This window comes from Peromyscus leucopus, chromosome X (genome assembly GCF_004664715.2).
Source record: "Peromyscus leucopus breed LL Stock chromosome X, UCI_PerLeu_2.1, whole genome shotgun sequence".
Lineage (NCBI taxonomy): Eukaryota > Metazoa > Chordata > Mammalia > Rodentia > Cricetidae > Peromyscus > Peromyscus leucopus.
In genome coordinates, this window is record NC_051083.1 from 117,847,987 (window position 1) to 117,871,022 (window position 23,036).

The 23,036-nt window shown below is 40.1% G+C and overlaps 1 protein-coding gene across 1 annotated transcript in view; it reads left to right on the forward strand.

The window, feature by feature from the left end:
- Hprt1 (hypoxanthine phosphoribosyltransferase 1) overlaps positions 1–16,132 on the forward strand; it is a 37,055-nt gene extending 20,923 nt beyond the window's left edge. Inside the window, exons 5-9 of the mRNA XM_028887092.2 lie at positions 5,078–5,095; positions 10,425–10,507; positions 14,318–14,364; positions 14,536–14,612; positions 15,512–16,132. Of these exons, the coding sequence (XP_028742925.1) occupies positions 5,078–5,095; positions 10,425–10,507; positions 14,318–14,364; positions 14,536–14,612; positions 15,512–15,559 (273 nt within the window). The 3' untranslated portion in view covers positions 15,560–16,132. The remainder of the gene's footprint in view (positions 1–5,077; positions 5,096–10,424; positions 10,508–14,317; positions 14,365–14,535; positions 14,613–15,511) is intronic.
- Positions 16,133–23,036: the final 6,904 nt, after the last annotated feature.

A 23,036-nucleotide genomic window follows, 5' to 3' on the forward strand; every position in this document is an offset into this window, starting at 1 on the left:
TACCACTGAGCTAAATCCCCAACCCTCAGTAACTGTGCTTTCAATCACTCACTCAGAGTACTTTATTAGTATAAATAAGCAAGTGTTGTTTAACTCTTGGAAAGTACCTTATGTAGTTTATATTATCCCCTGAACTGTATAGCCAAATGAATCTAATATAACAACAGAATCTAACATTAACCCTAAAAATCCATATTGCTAATTACTGCTTTCTGTAATACCTTTTTGAAAATCTAATTTGGGATCCTTCAGAAAATACAAATGGAGAGAAAGGCAGTCTTAAAAACAATTCACATGTAGTTTCATTTTAAGATTTTTCTATGTGTGTGTGTGTGTGTGTGGGTGTGTGTGCGTGTGCGTGCGCGTGTGTGCGTGCCTATGCCAGTATGCAAGCCTGTGTGTACACACAGAAGCCAGAAGAAGGTGTTAGATTCGTCAGAGCTATAGTTACAGGCATTTGTAGGACACCCTGCCTGTTACATAGGTGCTGTGATCTTAGCTCCAGTCATTATGATTGTGCATTAAGCGTTCTTAACATTCTTAACCACTGAGCTATTCTGTTAGCTCCCCTTACATCTTTAAAAGAATAGAAAATCAGTATTGTATGGTGGCTAAAAATGTGAGTTGTGGGATCTGATAGCATTGATCAAAAACTTGGCTCGATATTTCCCAACTCTGTGACATTGGGGAGGATATTTTAACCCTGTGTGTCTCAGAGGTAGATGCTAAATGGTAGTGGTAGCTACCTCAGAGTTAATAGGATTAAGTGATACAATTGTAGAGCTATTATAGCAGTTTCTCATAAATAAATACTACAAATAAATTCAAATATACTACTATGAGAAATCTGTAGGATTTCCTTGCTTTATTCTGTTCCTTTTTTTTGTTTGTTTGTTTATTTTTTTCGAGACAGGGTTTCTCTGTGTAGTTTTGGTCCCTGTCCTGGATCTTGCTCTGTTAGACCAGGCTGGCCTCGAACTCACAGAGATCTGCCTGCCTCTGCCTCCCGAGTGCTGGGATTAAAAGCGTGTGCCACCACCGCCTGGCTATTGTGTTACTTTTAACATTGGTTTATTTCCGTGTGTGTGTGTGTGTGTGTGTGTGTGTGTGTGTATGTATGTATGAGAGAGAGAGAGAGAGTGAGTGGGGGGTACATGAGTGTGTGGAGGTCAGAGGATAACTTACAGGAGTCGGTTCTCTCCTTCTAGCCTGTAGGTTCAGGGGATTATGTTCATGTTATCGGACTTGGCACCGAGGGCCTTTACCCCTGAGCCATTTCACCAGCACTTGTTTTTTGAGACCAGAGTTTCACTTTGTAGCCCATACCATCCTGGTATCTCATTTGTAAGCCAGGCTGGCCTTGAACTTGTGGTGGTCTTCCTGCTTCAGCCTCCCAAGTGCTGAGATTGCAAGCGTGAGACACTATATTGGACTGAACATGTTTTCTTTTTTCTTTTTTTTAAAGGAATCTTTTTTTTTTAATTTTTTTTAAGTTTTATGTACATTGGTGTTTTGCCAGTTCCCCTGGAAGTGGAATTACAGACAGTTGTGAGCTGCCATATGGGTGCTGGGAATTGAACCTGGGTCCTCTGGAAGAGCAGTCAGTGCTCTTAACTACTGATCCATCTCTCCAGCCTCTGAACATATTTTCTAAGCTGCTAGTGTTTGTTTACTTTCAGACGTTGTGCTACATATAAATGTATTACTCTAATAAATTTCACAGAAATCTGGTGAGGGAAGTTATATTCCCGTTTCACAGATCAAAAAATTATGCAATATAGTTATAGTTTGAAAACTACATGGGATTATGAGACAAAAAGTGTCTCACAATCTCAAAGTCACACAACCAGGAAGTAGAAGAGCCTGCTCTTTCTCTAGCTCTTAGCGATCACTGTTTACTTCACTGAAAATCTGTAGGGAACTTTAACATAAAACCCTTGTGAAATTCTATAGTCCTGTATTGGGGTCATGGCAGACTAATGTTGCCATCAGCAGTGTTTGGAAGCTTCAGAGGAGAAGTGGTAGTCTGTTGGTTCTTTCTCTCTGCTGTCCATTTGGTGTACAACTGCCAGACCTCCTTCCCTTTCATCGTGCTTTGTCCATATTTAGAAGCCATTCGAGACCTGCACTTCTATAATCAGTTTTCAGTGCTGGAAGGGGCCTAGCCATCAAGGCCTTCTGTGATTTAGTTTGACCTTGTCTTTTTCACCTAATGGCTCTGTCCCACTGCACAACTCTGTGATCTTAAACAGAGCTCTGCTTCTAAAATAACTTTTTATGATAGTCACAGTAGATTATGTTTATGAAAAAGTCAAGGAGTAAAAATTAAGCAGAGTTAAATCTTGGTGATGAGATTATGGGCTTATTTAAAACATTTTGGAAATTTATCTTATGTGTGTACAAGTATAGACATAAACAAATATTTTCCCATTACTACTTGAGAATATAGACTTTGGATCCAAATCTACCTTTCCTTTTGCATTTGTCTTTTGACTACTTGAGGTAAGTCGTTTGACTCCTGAGCCTCATTGTTTTCATTGAGTAGACATGTAGGAACTTGACATAAAAGAAACTCTCAGTGGTAGCAATTCTCAGCCTCTGTATTGGAGTAATAGTCTAATACTGTTCTGTATTCCTTGGACAAATTTTAATCTTTCTGGACTTTGTTGATTTGAATAAGCTGTCTTATGCTAAAATCTACAGTTAGGGTCCGGCAAGATGTCTTGATGCAGGAAGACACTTGCCACTTAGCCTGATGACCCAAGTTCAGTACCTCTGACCTCCATATTTGATCTGTATTACAACCCCTCTAATGAAACAAAATAAATGTAAAGAATTAACATATATACTTATTACTTAACCAAGGTTATTTAGTGTTAGACACAAGATTACAATTCAGTCTCTGTCCCAGAAGCCATGCTGTTTACCAGTCTATAATTCTATAATACTGCAGTAGCTATTACTGCTGCTGTGAGCCACTTATTGATGGGACTGTTATCTTTCAAATGTTCAAGGTAAGGGACAGAAAATGTTGAGAAAACTGCATAGTGGATAGGGAAACAGTTACTGACTCATGAGCTAACTATATATTCAATTTTGCTAAAGATATTCATAGTAGTATCTCATGTTTATTATTTCATGTAATACTCATAGTTGCCCTGTAAGGAAGATGTTGAAGGATGTTAAAATTTAGTCATATAACTGTTAGGTGACAGAACCACAATTTGAATAAATAAATGTCTTAGTCCAGTGTCGGTGTTTCTTACACTGTGCTAGGATTTATTTGAATAGCTACATTGCTTTTTTTTATCAGTATATTAATGTATTTTCAGTTTACTTAGAATTTCTGTAGACATCATAATAAAATCATAGTTATGTTATTCATTTGTTCTGTACTCTGTGCCTTTATATTGCCCCAAATTTTTATATCTGTTTTATTTTCTATGCATATCCTACGTTTTACATTAAAATGACCTTTTTCTTGTCTATAGAATGAGCTGCAGCTGTGAGTTGCTTTCTAGAAGTTCTGAGCTAACCTTGCATGATTCTATTCTTAGACCCATGCAAGACTGTGAGATACTGCCTTCTATGATAAATTGCTTTGAGACATGGACACATTAGAAGTTTTTCTTGGTTACAATTTACTTTTAATGCATAAGCTGCCATTCTCCAGACTTTGATTTCCATGCCCAGTCACTAAACAGTTTTTCAAGGATTTACCCACAGCATATGTATTTGTAAATTATGTATGAATTTTGGTAGTAATTTATGTTGTAAAGTGCTTAAAACTGTAGGATAAACATAATGAAGTATGTCTTTAGTTACTTTTCTATTGCTTTGAAGACACACCATAACCAAGGCAATTTATAAAAGAAAGCATTTAATTGGGAGCTTGGTTGCAGTTTCAGAGGGTGAGTTCATGACCATCCTGGAACCAACCGAGTGGCAGGCTGGCAGCATGACACTGGAGCAGTAGCTGAGAGCTTCTGTTTTATCTGCAAATTGGGTGCAGAGAGTTGTAGAGACTGGGCTGATGTGGACTTCGGAAGCCTCAGGGCCCACTCCCAGTGACACACCTCTTCCAACAAGGTCACAGTGACTGATTCTTACCAAAGCAATCCCACCAACTAGGGACCAAGCATTCAAATGTGAGAGTTTATGGGGGGCGGGATTCTCATTCAAACCACCACAAGGTGAAAAAGTTGAATTTTCATGAGACTTAGTGGATGCTATATACTCTACCTTGTAACCACTAGCTTAGAATAATATAGAAGACATTACAATTCTGATGTTAATGGTTGTTTGACAGAGTGCATTGAGAATTATAGGTAAATAGTAGAGAATAAATCTTCTGTGCAGTGTTTATTATGGACATGTGAAATGCTGCCTTGTTCCTCTAACTAGTGTAACCATAGAAAGTGGAGGGAGTGAGAACCCAGGCATGGTAAATCTTAACATTCAGTAGACTGAGACAGGAATGTTGCTGCCAGTTTGAGGTCAGGTTTGGCTACATGATGAGTTCTGGGCCAGTCTGGGCTACAAAGTAAAGGAAAAAAGAGTGTGTTGGCATGGGTTTAGGGGTTTATTGTAAGAAGAAGAATTGGTATTTTTCCTTAGTGTAGGCCCCCAGATATGTGCACAACCATACTAGTTTTTGATTGATGGGAAAATAAAATTTTAATTGCATTCTCTCTTATGTTAAATAGATGATTTTTGGAGGCATTTGTACAGGTTATAGTTCTTAGAATTTTAAAGTCAAGATACATAAAAGGCCACCTGGTTCAGGTTTCTCAAACTGAGATTCAAAGATATTTCACAAGTTGTCTAAGATCTTGCATTAAGGATTAAAAGCTTTTTATAAAAAAATGAACATATGGGTCATATATTCTTTATGAAAGATTTAATATTAAGGACTTCTGAGTTCTAATAAAACACTTGTTTCAAGTAGGATTCAGTATAATCAAATACTTATAAGCAAGAGTTTGGGTAATTTCTTAGAGTTTGTTGTATGATTTCACTGATAATTGGAAAATATCTTACTTCATGTAATAATTTTCATTTCTCTTTTTTCTTCTAGAATGTCTTGATTGTTGAAGTAAGTTCTGCATTTACTTTTAATATACTATTTAAAGTTTTCTAACTTAGCGTGTATTGTAATAAAGGTAAAGCAGAGAGAGAAATCTGTTTTAATGAGGGGCTTGTGTTTCCTAAAGATTAAGAGAAGCCATGTACAGTAGGACATGCCTGGAATCCCAGATACTCAGGAGGCTCTTGAATTCCATTTATGTTAGCCTGGGTTACATAATGGGTTTGAAACCAGAGAGTCCTTGTTTTTAAAACAAAACAAAATAACAACAGCAGCAACAGCAAAACACAAACAAAAAAGGATAAGTGATGTATTTTGCTGTTCATGAAAAAATTTACATAATTTCTCTTTTGGTTTTGTTTTTTTTCCCTTTAAAACCAGCTATAAGTATAGAGAGATGTGTATGTATGTTATTTAATGTCCTAAATTTTATTTTATGGAACATCATAAGATTCTTATTTCATCTTAAATGAGTATCAAATATTCTTATAAAAGAAGAAAAATATTTATAGTTCATGTGTTATTTTCTATTTGCTATTATGTCCTTGAGTACTTTGTATGTAATACCAGTAAAGTTTATCCAATGCTCCCTTTGCCAGCTACTTGTGTAAATGATGTAGAAACAAGCACAGGGAAGGTAAACAGATTCCCAGGGTTACCAGGCAGTGAGTGGAGTAAAGACTCAAACCATCTCTGTCTGTAGCCCATTGCTTTTCAATGTGATCCCTAAAAACCAAAATCATCAGCCAAGAACCTACTGACTCAGAATCTTTATGATGAAAACTAGCAGGATCTTCTTCTCTATACTTTGCACATTTTCGAGAACATCATTTTTCTATCATCATTTTTCTGCTCCTAGTTGCTTATTCATTTTTGTAATCTCTTTGTTTCCTTTCTGCTTTTTGTAATATTTATTGTTTGTGCATGTGTTTTTTATGTCTGAGTGTATATGAGTGTATGTGCACTTGTGCATGCCTGTGCACAAGTACAGAGGCCAGAAGAAGATGTGTACCCTCCTTTATTGCACTGTCTATTCATTTGAGACAGGCTCTCTCTGAACCCGGAGCTCACATTTTCTTACATAGGCTGGAAGCCAGCAAACCCCAGCAGTCCTCCTGCCTCTTGTCTTCTTAGACCTGGGTTGCAGGTGGGAGCAAGATGCCTGGTTTTTATGTGAGTACTGAGATCCAAGCTCCAGTCCTTGTGGTTACATAGCTAATAGACTTAGCCACTGAGCCACCTCTCCAGCCCTTATTTTGTTTTTTAACAAAGGAAAATTTACTTCTTTGTTTTTATGTGTGGTGCTAGGGATCAAACCCAGAGCATGCTAAACAAATGTTCTACCACTAGGCTTCACCACCAGTTCTTTGTTTTGCTTTTTGTTTGTTTATTTGTTTGGAGAATGAGGTAGCTAAATAGTCCAGGCTAGACTCTTAACTCCATTCACCTGCCTGCACCTCCCAACCCAAGTGCTGAGATTACAGGTATCTATCATCTACCTCCCTCCCTCCCTCCTGCAGGATCTTGTTGTATAGCTCAAGATGGCTTTTTTTGCTTTTATGAGACCAGGTATTAGTGTCAGCCCCATCTGGCCTGGGTCTCATAGTGTGGATCAGGATGACCTGCCTCTCCCTTCTGAATGCTAGCTACCATTATGGTTTTGTGTCACCCCCATACCCGGCCTCCAAGCTGGCTTTGAACCCACTGTGTAACCTATGCTGACCTTGAACTCATGATCCTTTCCCCTCAAGGTGCACACCATTGTTCAGTTAGTATTTCTTTTAAAATTTTTTCTTTCTTTTTTTTTTTTTTTAGTTCTTTGAGAATTTAGTACAATGTATTTTGATTATGTTCACCTCCTCTCCCCACTCTTCCCAGATCTGTCTGCCCCTCCCTATCTACCCAGCTTTGGGTCGTCTTCTTTTTTTAAAATCCAACAATACAGTTAGTTCTGCCCATTACTCTTGGATGTGTGGCTTTCACTAGAGAGTGATCAACCCACCAGGAGCCACATTCTTAAAGAAAACTGACTTGTCTTGCAGCAGCTATCAGTTTCACTGGAGCAGGACCTGATGCCTACCTCCCCTCCCCATGCTGGAATTTTGTCTAGCCTGACCCTGCAAATGTTTTGTGCATCTTTTCTCAACTGATGTCAATTCATAAATGTAACTGCAATACTGTGCCAGAAAACATTGTTTCCTTGAAGTTATCCTCCACTTTTGACTTTTTCTTTAATTCAAAGTTTGCTGCCAGGTAGTGATGACGCACACCTTTAATCCCACCACTTGGGAGGTAGAGGCAGGCAGATAGCTGTAAGTTTGAGGCCAGCCTGGTCTACAGAGCAAATTCCAGGACAGAAACCTACACAGAGAAACCCTGTCTCAAAAAAAGTTTGTGTATGTTTGCATGGGTAAACATGCCACAGTATGCACATGGAAGTCAGAAGACAACTTTGTATAATTGGTTCTTTTCTTCTACCTTTTACATGGAATCTGAGGATTGAATTTAGGTTACTGGCTTATGTGGCAAATGGCTTTACCCACCAAGCCATCTTGGTGGCCCTTATTTATTTTTTTTAAGTAACATTATAAAAACATCATTTTCCTACAGAAAAATCCAGTCTCCTTAGCCTTCATTTCTTATTTCTTCCTTTTCCTTCTCCACTTTCTAAGATTTGCCAATTGAGGACATACATATAAATAGAATTACATAGTAATTGTACTTTGTGTCTGGCTTCTTTCATTGATATTTTTTTGTTTGTTTGTTTTGGTTTTTCGAGACAGGGTTTCTCTGTGTAGCTTTGCACTTTTCCTGGAACTCACTCTGTAGCCCAGGCGGGCCTATGATCCGCCTGCCTCTGCCTCCTGAGTGCTGGGGTTAAAGGCGTGCACCATCACTGCCCGGCTTCACTGATTTATTTATGTATTTTTTTTTTAAGATAGCGTCTCACTATGTAGCCCTAGCTGTCTTGGAACTAGTTATGTAGACCATGCTGGCTTTGAACCATGGCAAGTGTATGTACACACACACTCCACAAATAAATAAAAGTTCATGCAGGATGATAGCACCGTATAATTTCTTGTGTGATTGTCCAACTGAGGGACAGTTTTCTCCCTGACTAATGGCTGGGGGTGGCTCTCTTCTACAAAGATCATCCCTCATGTCCTACTACACAGCCCTCTCATAGCATGACAGCTCACTTCTTCAAAACCAGCAGGAGAATTCTCTTTCTAGTCTGCTAAAATGATTGTGTATAAGGTGTTCATGGATTGTGATCATCTCTAAGAGGTAGAAGTTCTTCCAGTGTGTACTCTAGGGGGCAGTAATATTGGCGCCCATCCTGCCTGCCACATCCTAGAATCTTCATTTTTCACAAGTCTCTAGCCTGGTATTTCTTGTGGTCCACACTGCTTTATGGATTTTTATTTGTTTTCTGATACTGTTTTTGGTAGTACTGGAGATATGGGGCCCAGTGGATCTTACACAGGTGCTTTATCCTTGATAAAGTTGTATATAGTAAAATATAGTAATTTGGATGTCTTCAAACATAATACAAAGCATTGTTGCTCACATGATCAGAATTTAGGATGAAAGAGTCCCTATCTTGAAATTACAAAGAAAAATCTAATATATGTTTACAGAATTAAACCTGGTGGTTTATGCCTGCCATCCTAACTGTTGGTAGTCTAAAGCAGTAGGATCTTTTTTTTTTATTATATATATATTTTAATGTATTTTAATAGCAAACTTACAGGAATAGCACAGAAGACAGACAACATTAAAAACATGTACTTGCATGTAGGATAACTCAGAAAAGTATAGTGAATGGATGGAATCTACTGTATGATAAAAATGCTACAAATACCATTTAGTCGCCGTCAATAAGAAATTTACTTATTTTTAAAAAATCCAAATGCTGGCATTGTCCAGAAAAATTTAACAGGTTTATTTATAATTGTTATAAAGTTGAACTGTCGAAATGTGTTCACTGAAACATTTTGCTTGCATTAATGCTTTACATCTTGCATTTATATTAAAAATTCACACACAAGGCGGGCAGTGGTGGCGCACGCCTTTAATCCCAGCACTTCGAGAGGCAGAGCCAGGCGGATCTCTGTGAGTTCGAGGCCAGCCTGGTCTCCAAAGCGAGTTCCAGGAAAGGCGCAAAGCTACACAGAGAAACCCTGTCTCAAAAAAGCCAAAAAAAAAAAAAAAAAAAAAATTCACACACAAATGAAAATGGAAAAACTACCAATACCTGATTTCTGTCCCCTATTTTTCCACTCGCAATCATATACTTAGGTACCTTTTGACCCCATGGGAAAAATATCTAACATTCAGAACTACTGATATCAGGAAGAAGAGGAAAAAATTTTTTGAGAATGAAATGTTTCCCCTCATAGTGGACTCTTAAGCACGTTCTCTGCGTATGCGGCGTGCTAGCTGGGTATCTTTTAGCATAATTGTTACATGTTTGGCATGGATAGCACACAGGTTGGTATCTTCAAAAAGGCCAACCAGATAGGCCTCACTTGCCTCCTGCAAAACACCAATAGCTGCACTCTGGAAGCGCAGATCTGTTTTTGAAGTCCTGAGCAATTTCTTGCACCAGACACTGGAAGGGGAGCTTGCAAATCAGAAGTTAAGTGGACTTGTGATAACATCTGATTTCACGGAGTGCCACAGTACCAGGCCTGTAACGATGAGGTTTCTTCACCCTCCAGTAGAGGGCGCACTCTTGCGAGCGGCTTTAGTAGCCAGTTGTTTCCTGGGTGCTTTACCAACGGTGGATTTGCGGGCAGTCTGCTTTGTACGAGCCATGGTATGGGCACCTCCTTACTTACTCCCCTTCTCATTTGGCTGGAGCTCTGCAAGCGAGAGGCAGCGCTGGCGTTAGGGAGCGGCGGCAGGGTGGCGACGGCTGCGAACACCTAAAGCAGTAGGATCTTGAGCTTAAGGCTACCAGCCTGAGCTCTATAGCTAGACCCTGAGTGAAAACAACCAGAAGAATTGCATGTCTATCCAGTGATTACACGTACCCATTTCAGTTCATTGGTTTTTACTTCACCACACCTGTGCAGTCTAGTTCTGGGGACTGACATTCCCACTGCTTGCTGAGAGCCAGATGGGTTACAAGTTACAGACTATCTCTGTGTGTGAATTATGGTGAGATTTCTTTTTTTCTTTTTTGTATGTGCTGAAAAAATAATGACATTGTGCCATGGAATACCAGAACATTGAGGTTCTGGTATTCTGTGTTTATATAGCAACTCTGATTTTAAAATGATGCTGGTTTTATTTAACACTTACCATTAAACATCTCTTTTCTTTTTAAAAGGATATAATTGACACTGGCAAAACAATGCAAACTTTGCTTTCCTTGGTCAGGCGGTACAACCCCAAAATGGTTAAGGTCGCAAGGTATGTATGACAAAGTAAAATGTTTTCTTCATTTGGAGCATTAAGTAATTGCTTCTTTGTAAGGAGAAATGCTTTCAGCTCTCATTTTATCATTAAAAAGTAATGTATTCTTAAAATTTAGACAGTATCCTTTGTAATTTTATTATGTATTAATAAAGCCCTTCATTATAGTCAGCTCCTTGTCTACTACAATATATACAGAGCTTTGGATTCACAACTACCTCGACACTAAGCTCCCTAGATGTTCAAGTCCTTCATAACAAAATGTCAGAAGGGCTGGCAAGATGGCTCACCTGCTGCCAAGCCTGACAACCTGAGTTCAAACCCTGGACCCACATGGTGGAAGGAGAAAACTGACTACTAAAAATTTCCCTCTGACATCCATATGTGTACCACAACACATGCCCCCAACCCACACACAAATAAAATAAATGTAATTTAATTTTCTTAATGTTGAGTGTTTACACAGAACCTAGGCATATCCTTCCATATACTTTAATACCTATTATAATGTTAGTGCCATATAAATACTTAACTGAATCATTTAGGGAAATATGTATATTTTTAGTATAGTTTCTTAGAATATTTTGTGTGTGTGTGTATGTGTGCGTGTTAACTTGCAATGTGCAGGTGTGTACACACATGCATATATGCAGAGGCCAGAGCAAGATTGGGTATCTTCCTCTATTGCCTGAGACAGGGTCTCTAACTGAACTATAAGTTCAAAGTTTTAGCCATGCAGGCTGTTTGGTGGGTGAGCTTTTGAATCCATCTCTAATGTCACAGTGCTGGGGTCACAAACACAGACAGGCATGGCCAGCTTTTTATGTGAACACTGAAGAGGCAAACTCAGGTGCCTGTGCTTACAGAGCAACTTGATATACAAGTTTTTAGATATGAAACTCACACACATATGTAGAGTCAAATAACAATTGGTTTTGCAGCATGCTGTTTATATCAGACTTGTCCTGAGTAGCATGAGAGGATCTAGAGTTCCCTTGGGAAATGGAAACCAGTGATACCAAAGGTGATACCCACAAGGGTGGGGCCCCGAACATTTGGATCGCCTGGAGTTGAGTGGTGGATAAGGCATCCTGTTTTGTGTCATCATTGAAATTTTATAAATGTCTACTTCTTTTTTCTGAAGCAGTCCCACATCTTCCTTGCTTTCTCTCGGTGTTTGGCTTTTGTTTTCATAGTTCTTCCTGGTTTTATTTTCAGTTATAGTTTGATTCTCTAATGGTTGTTATCTCCACCTTACAGATGAGAATGTTGAAGCATAGGGAATTGCCCACAGAGTTAAGAAGCTCACAGGGAACATGGCTCAGTTGATGCTTCTGTTATTTTAAGTTGGGGTTTGTCAGTAAAAGTATCATTGTTTTTGTTTTGCTGCTGTTGAATTTTGTTTCGTTTTTACTTTTACAATTTCATTTTTATTTTAAAATCTTTGACTAATCTGTGGTTTTTGTGTAGAGGAAAGTTCAGGTCTTTTTCTTTTTTATCCCTGAATGATTAACTGGTTCTAACTTTTTTTCATTACCCTTATTTATTGTGGCAGGGATGTGGGCATGTGCCACATGTACTTGTGTGGGTCAGAGGACAGCCCAGGGGAGCTGCTTCTCTCCACCTTGTTGGTCCTAGGTGGCGGTGGAGTACAGGTTGGCAGAGTTGGCAGCGGTAGCCTTACCCACTAAACCTCCTCCGCTGACCAGAACTGGCTTCTTATAAACGCTTTTTTTTTTTTGGTTTTTTCGAGACAGGGTTTCTCTGTGTAGCTTTGCGCCTTTCCTGGGACTCACTTGGTAGCCCAGGCTGGCCTCGAACTCACAGAGATCCGCCTGGCTCTGCCTCTCGAGTGCTGGGATTAAAGGCGTGCGCCACCACCGCCCGGCTATAAACGCTTTTTAAAGGATCAAAGTACCTGTGTCAAGTCTTTGAATCGCTATAATTTTCATGAAGCCTGTTTGAGCAGTTCATCCTTGTGGATTTTTCTGATAGATGGAATAAATGTACCTCAGTGAGTTTTTGTATTGCTGGAGGTGAGATGTGGGTAATTTTTTTTGATAATGTAATTGTCCTACACAAGTGTGTTTTGGTTTTTCCCAAAATAAAAATTAAAACGCTACTATTTGATATAAATATAAGATAGTATGGCCACTCTAGAAAACATTTTCTTTAAAAACTGCACATATAACTACCAGAAGGCCTTACAAGTTGTACTGAGTACTTATCCCTGAGAAGTGAAAATGCATGTTGATATAAAAATCTGTATAAATTGATAGCTAGGTACGGTGGTTCACTCCTGTACCACCTGTGATCTCAGCATTTGGAAAGTAGAGGCAGGAGGATCACATTGAATTTGAGACAAGCAGCCTAAGCTTTCATACCTGTCTCATACCTCCCTGCTCAAATCTGTACAAGAATCTTCACAACACCATTTGTGATAGCCCAGAATTCAAAGCAACAAAATTTGAACAAAACTGGAGTACAACTATACCATCAAGTCAGCAAGAAACAGGAACAACTATGACACACAACAGTTCAGATGAGTCTTACTGAGACTGTACCGGTTGTGACACTTCCAGCAGTACATCAGACAGGTCTTTTGCTCTGTTTAAACTGCTTACCTGCTCCCTGTTTTGAAAATTTCCTAATTTTTTTCAAGGCTGTTATAATAAGACCCATCCACATACCCCAAAAAGAAAGGCAAAGTAATAAACTGCATGATTCTACTTTTATAACCTACTTTAAAATGATAAAGCCATACAGATGAGAACAGATTAGGATTGCCAGGGGTTAAGGGAATACAGGAGAGAGCCTTGCATGCTCAAAGTACGATTGTGGTAGTGATTAGATAATTCCACTGGTGATTGAAATTGCCTGAACTGCACAGAAAGATGAGCTTATATAAAATTGATGAAATCTGTACATGGCCACTTAGTTCATCGGTGCCCATGTCCTGGTTTGCTAATCTGATAAAAAGGGACACTAGAGACCTCCCTTGTGTATTATATTTTTTCTTTTGCAACTTTCTGTGAAAATAAAAAAAATTGAAAGCCATTAACTTTTTGGTGGTAGTAGGGATTCAACTCACGGTTGTATATATACACGACAAGCATTCAGATAATTAACTAACTATATAGTTTTATATAATTATGTGTAATCAAATTACATTTGCAAATTCATGATTTCTATAAATAATAACAGCAGTATAATTTTAAAAAATAAAACTGCTCAAAACTATTATCTTTTTAGCAAGAGTCAAGCAGTTGAAAATATAATAACTAAAAAAATGGAGTGGGTAGCTCAGTGGTATTATACATCTTAACATGATCAAGTCTCTGGGTAAAATCTCCACTGCAAAAAAATAAAAAGTTCTTTTAACATACTTGTTTTGAGCCTAAAGTTCCCATTTGTGAGCCAGTTATTAAAAGTCTTGACGAAAGAACATTTGTTACCTACCTCCTTTACAAGTTTAGGGGTTGTATTTCAAGGATTCTGGATCTAGATCCCTTATCTATTCATCTGTGCTTATTGGCACCCCCACCCATTCATTCCCCTCAGTAGCTGTGCTTTAACAGACATACGGGTAGTTGGGATTGTGCTCTCAAAAGCATCTTACCAGGTTCCACGTGGAGATCAATCAGGGGCCTTGTCTTCTTGTGAATTCTGATTTAGTTTCTGTCTTCCCATGAGTATGCAAAGCTGACCGTATTCTAAATGCAGATGATACTTAAGAACACTGATGTTTTCTTTCGTAATGCTTTGTTGTCTTTCCATATGTCATGTGTAATATTTTGTAATTAACAGCTTGCTGGTGAAAAGGACCTCTCGAAGTGTTGGATATAGGCCAGACTGTAAGTAGATGCTCTTTGGTCAGTCATTTATCTATCATATAGCTAAAAAAGTTGACTATGAAATGGCTTAGAGTTATTTTAGAGAACATTTGTAAAGAAGGTACATTTGTAACTATTAGATTTGAATATACTATTTTCTCTGTCTAAATAATAAACTGTGATTGTTTACAGTTGTTGGATTTGAAATTCCAGACAAGTTTGTTGTTGGATATGCCCTTGACTATAATGAGTACTTCAGGGATTTGAATGTAAGTAATGCTTCTTTTTTTTTTTTTCTTCTCAATCTCATTTTTCAAAAACCCACATAAAAATTTAGGAAAGGGAAGAATTGTTTTCTCCTTCCAGCACCTCGTAATTTGACCAGACTGATGGTTCCCATTAGTCACATAAAGCTGTAGTCAAGTACAGACGTCCTTAGGACTGGAACTTGGCCAGGCTAGTGTGACACTTCTTGCTGACTGAAATAGTTGAACAGCTTTAATATACAAAAATTGTCTCATTGTTATTTCACATGATAAATATGGTCATAAGTAAGAAACAATTCCATTTAAATCTTATAATTAACTCTACTTCACATACCTGCCTCCCACTCTGGAGGCAGGAGTCCTTTAGGTGAGTTTATGAACATTGTCCAGGAGTAGTTAAGAAGACTACATGGGCAGCATTATCTAAAGCATGGTTTTTATTTCATCTTTTTAAAATCGCTTATCCTGACCCCCACCTTAGATTCATTCATAAATTCATTTTTTTTAATTTATTTTGAGACAGGGTTTCTCTGTGTAGCCTGGCTTTCCTGGAACTAACTGTAGACCAGGCTGGCCTTGAACTCACAGAGAATCCATCTGGCTCTGCCTCTTGAGTGTTGGGATTAAAGGCATGTGACACCACTACCTAGCTACACTGGCCCCTATTTTCATATGCCTTCAATGCCCAGATTTATATGTTTTTCAAAGTTACATAGTAAGATAAAGAAAAAAGCACACTAATGGAAAATATTTCTGCTTTGTTTTCAAAATGTGTTTTCTTCAAGTTACTGGTCCGAAGTACCTTGTTTGGTAGGAACCCAGACAATGTAGTAGTATTCTCTAATGCTGTTCTTGTCTCTCCAGAACACATTTTTCTAATGTGAATTTCTTTTATTTTATAGCATGTTTGTGTCATTAGTGAAACTGGAAAAGCCAAATACAAAGCCTAAGAGGAGAGTTCAAGTTGAATCTGCAAAGATGAGGAGTCCCATTGATGTTGCCAGTACAATTAGCAAGGCTTCTAGTTCTGCGGCCATCTGCTTAGTACAGCTTTTTGCATGAAACTTCTACGAATTTTATGTTTTTTATTTTTAGAAATGTCAGTTGCTGCATTCTTGATCTTTTTATTTGCACTATGAGCCTATAGGCCAACTATTGGTTCCCTTCGGTAGATTGTCGCTTACCTTGTGAGCAAAATAAATCTCTTAAATTACCACTATTAAATAATACTAAGATTGTATCTGTAAGAAGCATTTAAAGAGAAGATATATTAGTTTTTTAATTGGTATTTTAATTTTTATATATCCAGGAAAGAAAGATGTGATTGAATATTGTTAATTAGACCACGTGTGTTTAGATCAGTCTGAAGCACTCAGCTTCATGTCAGTACCCATCTAAGAAGTTTTGCTCAGTGGAATAAACATGTTTCAGCAGTGTTGACTGTATTTTCCCACTTGGATTGTTTCAGTGAATCGTTGTCAACAGTTCCTTTTAAATACCAATAAATAAATTCTAAAAATTTACTACTTTTTGAATTCTTGAATGTGAAAGTCCTTAAACTAAGGACTATCTCTTATAGAACTCTAGATGCCTATCATTTCCCTAAAAATTACCTTGGTACAATTTTCCATTGTTTACCTTTTCCTTAGGTTTTAGTAGCCAATTTAATTGTTATTTAATTGCAAGTAATGGTTATCTGGTAGAATGGTGTGTGGTGGCACTAGGAAAGCTCCTACCTACTTGAGACTGTAAATTACAGACAGTACTACTTACTACACTTCCTTCTGTTAAAAGAACACGGCTCTCGGATTTCTGAGAGGTTGTTCAGACTGCAGTTTGACCTACAAATTTGTGTTCAGACATGTCCTGTTACCTTCTTTGTGTAGATAAAGCTTTATTAACCAAAGAACAATAACAATAAAACATTGTTTTGTGTTTTGGGAGCAAGAGAAATATTTTAACCCAAGAGTCCTGTTTACCTTTCTGATGTGGTGAGGTACGAAGTAGGAAGCTTTAAATAATACCAGTAAGAACTTGCTGCAGTCAAGCTGGTGAACTAGATGAGCAGGTGAAGGGTGGCCCGGGACCGCCTGCATGGTGAAAGGAGAGGACTCCAGCAGGTTGTCCTCCCACCCTCACGAGCAGCGTGGGCGCACACGTGGACATGTACTAAGCTGACAAAACAAAGTAATTAAATAAAAAAGATTGCCACAGTCCTACAACTTCCTAGTTTACAAAACATTTCACTTCTGTTTTCTCCTTTGTTCTCCGAAGCCTGATGTTGCCATATGTGAATACAGTGTCAGGAATAACTTCTGAGCCCTTTCCTCCCCCAAAATTTCATCCAATTGAGGTCCACCTGGCTACTCTAGTTAACACTTACCTGTACCTCCCACTGCTGAGCCTTCTTACTCTTTTTTTTTGGGGGGGGGGCGTTGAGACAGGGTTTCTCTGTGTAGCTTTGCACCTTTCCTGGAACTCACTTGGTAGCCCTGGCTGACCTCGAACTCACAGAGATCCGCCTGTCTCTGCTTCCCTAGAGCTCAGATTAAGGGACTGTGCCACCATACCCAGCTGGCAAAATCACTTTGCTCTGTCTTTTTGTCTATCTGTGTACTGAGGCAGTGCTCTCTTAACCTAGACTGGCTTCCAACTCACGACTCTTCTGCCTCTGCCTCCCAAGAATGTGAGTTATTACAGCTGAGCTGCCATGTGTCTCGTTGTTCACTGGTGTGCATTAGGTGGCTTGACCAGTGCCTAGAGAGTAGGAAGAGCTCGCATGGCTGTTGAATGAGCAGGTAGCTAAGAGCTCTGGCCCTGCTCTGGGCTAGGACTGTCTAGTCCTTAACAGTGACTTGGCATCCAATTAGTTACCTTTGGAACCTGGTAGTGGGGGTGGTGCTGTATTTTTCTCTCCTTTTACATTTTTTGGAGGGGGTGCACTCATGCCATAGAAGGTATGTGGAGGTCAGAGGACTACTTTTAGGAATAGGTTATCTTCCTTCCATTGTGTGGGTGTCAGGACTCGAACTCAGATCATCAGGCTTGGCAGCAAGTACCTGCTGAGCATTTTTGCTGGCCTAGTGCTGTCTTCTTCATGGACTTAAGGATCAATTAGCTACAGTGAAGGGAAGACAGGACAGTAACCTGACACACAGCAAATGCTCCAGCAGCATTAGTTGTTGCTAGAAAACGAATGAATGCTTCAGGAAGTTATTGGTAAACCATGGCGGCCCTGATTTAACTCAGACCTGCCTGAACTTGCTGCAGTTCATCATGAAGTAGTTTCAGCTTTTAGTACGTTTTAGCTCGTGGCCTAACCTACCAGAACCGTAGCTAACAGCTGGGAAGGAAATGCCTCTTTGCATTTACTTAACCTAATTTTGAGAGTATGTAATTCTAATAATTTTGTTGAGTTGGAGGTCTCGTGGCCGAGGCTGGCTTTGAACTGAACTCTGGTGCTGAGGATGACCTTGCACTTCTGATCCTCTTTCCTCCACCTCCCAAGTTCTGGAATTACATCCTGTTTATGTAGTGCTAGGGGTTAAACGCAGGGCTTTGTGCATGTTAGTCTACTTTCTGACAACATCGTCACCCCCCCCCAAGTTATGTAATTTTTTAAAAACCAACTTTCTACAGATCAAATATAGTCAGTTTGTAAGACAGGAAAGGGGAGTTACTGAGAGGAACAGCAGTCATTTTCAGGGTAACAGTTTAAGATAGGTAAAGTAAAAATTGAAAGAAAGCTGTACTTTCCTGTGGCTAGTATAGGAGCAAACGGTCATAACTGTCCTATCTCAATTCTCTGGGGCTTCACTTTTATTGCAGTCCTGAAAAGTTATGCTGATAAAGAAAACAAAATTGTATTGAAGTTGTTCATGGAAATGGCAAAGCATATATCCATTTTAGGAATTATAATTGGAGTTTTTTGAGGGGTGAGCAGAAGCCTGGGCCTTAGCACCCCCAACAAGCTAGGCTCAGCCACCCATCCCCAATATGCACTAAAAAGACAAGTCTTTGTGAAAAGCAGAAGACTTAACGTCCCACCCACCGCTAAATATTTAATATTTAAGACTTATTTAATGGCACAACATTGAAAAGGATAAGTAAAGGGGTCCAGCGGCTCCACGATAGTCCTTCCAGAGTACCAGCCTGAGGGTTAGGTTGCAACAGATGAAGCTGGGGAAAGAAGGTGAGAGGCATAATTAGTCTTGATGGTCGATCGTTGTCTCAGTGTGGGTTTTGCAAGATGAGCCCAGGCCCTTAGCCTGCAATGTCACTGCTGCAGGGTATGCCCTCGTGGATAATGACTCCCACCTGTCCCACAGCATTCAGCTGTCCCATGATTCCCAGGTAACTCGAGGAAAGGTTAAGGCTGACTTACCTCCGTCCTTTCAGCTGAAGTATCTGAGAGACGAAGTGTATTGCTTTTTGTTAACTTGGTTGGGTCTAAGTGAGGAGTCTGTGTTTTAGCAAACATCTAAGCGCTTCTTTCAGGAACATTGCTGCCCAAGAAAGTGTTGGTTTGTTGTAAAAAAAAAAAAAAAAGTGTTTGCAGTCATGCCTTACAGATGCTTAGAATCATATCTAAAAATATTGGCAGGTCCCTATTTTAATTCTCTTTGTGGATTTGTAGATGCTAACTGAGCTATCATTGGGCTTGTAAGGTTAATCAGTTGGTGTCCTTCCCTGAATTTGAGATTCTAGAAGCAGTCTTCTCTGTTGGAGAAGTTCCCATGTGTTAGAGAACACTAGCTAGATTCATTCTAGTTGGAGAGAGACACAGTAAACACGACCTTTCATTTGAACTATTTTGTTTTATTTTTGCAACAGGTCTCTTGTAGGTCAGACTCATATTACAGGTGTGTACTTACTACCACATCAGGCTTAAAATTTTGATTGGGAGAGCTGGGTGGTAGTGGCACACACCTTTAATCCCAGCACTCAGGAGGCAGGGGATCTCTGTGAGTTCAAGGCCAGCCTGTTCTACAGGTCGAGTTCCAGGACCGCCAGGACTGTTACACAGAGAAACCCTGTCTTGAAAAACAATAGCCACAACAAGAAGTATTAGACTGGGCCTCATACATGCTAGCCAAGTTCTCTCCCACTGAGCTCTCTGCAGCCTCAAGACAACCTGTGCAATGAAGGAAGTAAATTGGGTATGCTGGCCATGAGAAGCAGGCCCTCTCTCTTAGACGGGGTGATTAGGAAAGATGATGGTTGAGCTGAAATGCAGTAAGTCTACCACAGGGAAACTCTAAGGGTAAGGAAGCAGAAGGAAACGAGATATTGGCAAGCCATTGGAGTTGCCTGGGGAAGAGTGGTAGGAACTAAGACCAGGAAAGAAGGCCAGAGCTGGACCATGAATGACTTTGAAGGTTATGGCAAGAACGAACTATGAAGTTTCTGCATTCCACAATGGGAAGGCCCTTCAGGGTTTTAATGCCAGAAATGAGATTTCATTTGCATTTTTAAGGGCACAAGAACCTCTTAAGAGCCTTCTGGAAAGCAGGCTCCTGGGCTGCGATGGCAGCTAACTACTGTTTACTATAGTCAGATCCTTCTAAGTGCTTTGTACACACTATTTTCATTCACATCACAGTTCACAGAAGGAAGGCCATCTCAGATGTTCTGTGGCCAAAATGAAGCAAATCTGCCATGGAAAACTGGCCATAATTTCCTGTCTGGACTGATGTAGTAGCCTATATCCTGATCTGCTTCCACCTTGGCCCACCTTCCCTCATACCCCTCTCTCTTTTTGTAAAGCCCAGCACAAGAACTAGAACATTCTAAAATAAATAAATCTTTTTAAAAATTTAAGGGGCTTGAACGATGGCTCAGCAGTTAAGAGTGCTTGTTGCCCTTGTAGAGGACCTGGGTTCGGTTCCCATCACCAAAATGATTCACAACCATCCATTATTCCAGTTTCAGGGGATCCATGCTGTCTTCTGGCCTCTGTGGCTATCAGTTATGCATGTGATATGCAGGCAAAACACTCAAAGATGCCTGGCGGAGAAAGCTAGCACACTCTTGTAATGAATCCCAGCACTGGAAATGGAGACAGGAGGACCAGAAGTTCAAAGTCATCCCCAGCTACATAGAGAATTCCAGACAAGGCTGACTTCCGTAAGATGCCGTCTCAAGAAACCAAGCAAACAAACAAAATCCTTTGGTTGGAGCTAGGAGTGATGGTGAGAACTCATTTCAGCTAGGAAGGTCACTTGACCCCTAAAGTTTGAAGCCAGCCTGAGCAAGACCCCATCTTAAGGATAAGAATGAAAAAAAAAAAAAGCTTTAGTCATGGTGAGTTTCTCTTCTGCTGGAATCCTTTGTGGAACCCTGTTTTACAGAAAAAGCCAAGACCCTTCAGTAGTGGAGAATATTCCCCCTCAGGACAACCTGGTCACTTCTAAGCAGGCTCTGGCGTCTCTCAGCTGGCTTCCAACTTCGTTTAAGCACTGGGACTGCCATCAATTTGCCTCACAACTGATCACCCTCTCCGCTCCTCATCCCAGTCTTCTCCCCGCACTTGAAGTGATCTCTCTGGCTTAGTCCACATCTGGAGTGTGTGTGGACCATGTGGTTCCTGGAGAAGTCAGAGGGCAGCCTGTGGACATTGGCACTCTCCGACCATGTGGGTCCTGGAATGGAACCCAGGGTGTCAGGCTTGCTGACAAGCGTCTTTGCCCACTGAGCCATCCCACCAGTTCTATTTTTGTTTATTTTTACTATTGTGTCGTTTTTATTTAATTTGTTCATTTCACTTTTGGGAGGAAGATGATCTTTTCAAAATATAAATCAGATCACATCACCTCCTTAGCACCTCAGAAAACAAACTGCTCTGTGGCCTACTAAGCCGTGCAGAACTCGGCTCTGCTCACTTCTCTAATTTATCCCCATCTTACCCTTATTACTCCGTCCCTCCTACCATGCCGCCATTTTACCGCTCCTCAAACCTGTCTCCTCCTCGCCTCGGGATCCCTGTAACTCCTGCCCCTTCTCTCCGACACTCTTCCCTGCCACTCAGCAAAACTGGCTGCTTCACAGGTCCGCTTGGTGAACCCTGCCCCCGCCTCTACCTCAGGATCACTTGTCATTAATTACTTCGCTTATTTCCCTCAGCCTTGTCAGAGCAAGCGGTCCTGATACAGCAACACCTACAGAGGCTCGCTGGGAAAGAAACAAGCCCAAGTGCATCTAGATAGTTTTTTTACTCAGAAAGACCACGGAAGCCAGCATGGTGTCAGCTCCCACACCCCGGGACCCACACTGGGTTGCTCTGTTCTGGGAGGTCAGGTCCAGACTCCAGCCTAATGATTTTATGGCCTGCAGCTGTACCCTTCTTGGGGCGGCAAGGTCAAAAGTCCCATGCCTTTGCAGAACCTGGGAGGCAGTCTCCACAAGATGGGGAGGTGGGTGACAAACAGCCTTGGCCCAGCTCCCAAGACTGTTCAGGGAAGGATCTGAGGGCATTCCTTCAAGACAGGGCAGGCTGCAGTTGACCTTGTCAATAAGTCTGTGTGGAAAATTCATGACACCACCTCCCGTGTACTTTCAATCCTCGTAGACTACCACCAATCTATAGCACACAATATGAAAGCTATATGAATAGTTGTTATACTGTATTGTTGAGGAAATAAGACAGAAAATACAGTTCAATGGGGGTGTAATTTTGTTTTTCAAAATTTATAATTTGAGTCTGGTTGAATCCAAATACGCGGAACCTGCATGTACAGAGAGAAAACATTTTGAGGGGGTTGAGGGGTAAGAAGCCTTAATTGTTCGTTATTAAGAATAGCTAACACTTTTTTTTTTTTTTTTACCATTATTATGTGTCTGTTAGGCAATAGAAATGCTCTAAGTGCTTTTGAAATCTTCTGATAAAGAAGTTGGGCTTGCTTTTTTGTATCGTCCCAACTTTACAGATAAAGAAATGCGGGTCCAGAGAGGGTTGCGTGATGTTCCCAGGTTACACAGCTGGTAAGTATCAGACAAAGAACTTAAACAGAGGCAATTTTATTCCAGAATCTTCCTGAGTAATTCACTGCCACGTAAGTCAGCTTTTCTGTAGAAATGACTGCGCTAACAATGAAGAAAATGCATTAAGCTGATTGCAGGTAATAATCAAAAATGACTTGGACACCTCGCATGACTTTTGGAGGTCCCTGCTGAACTTAAAGCATGCCTCTTGACTTCCTGTGCCACTAGCCAGCATTTTCGATGGCTTGCAGACCTCCTCGCCGATGTGCTCTTCACGTTTTTCTTCTGGCCTATTTTACGATCTTGTGGGCAGCTTCAGACAAAATAACTTTCTAGCATGAAGGATTATGAGTGCTCTTTGCCATTTGTAAATGTGAATTTTATAGACACTCCCAGCCACTTGAAAGAGTAATGCTTTTTAAATGGTTTTTGATGATTATTTGTAAC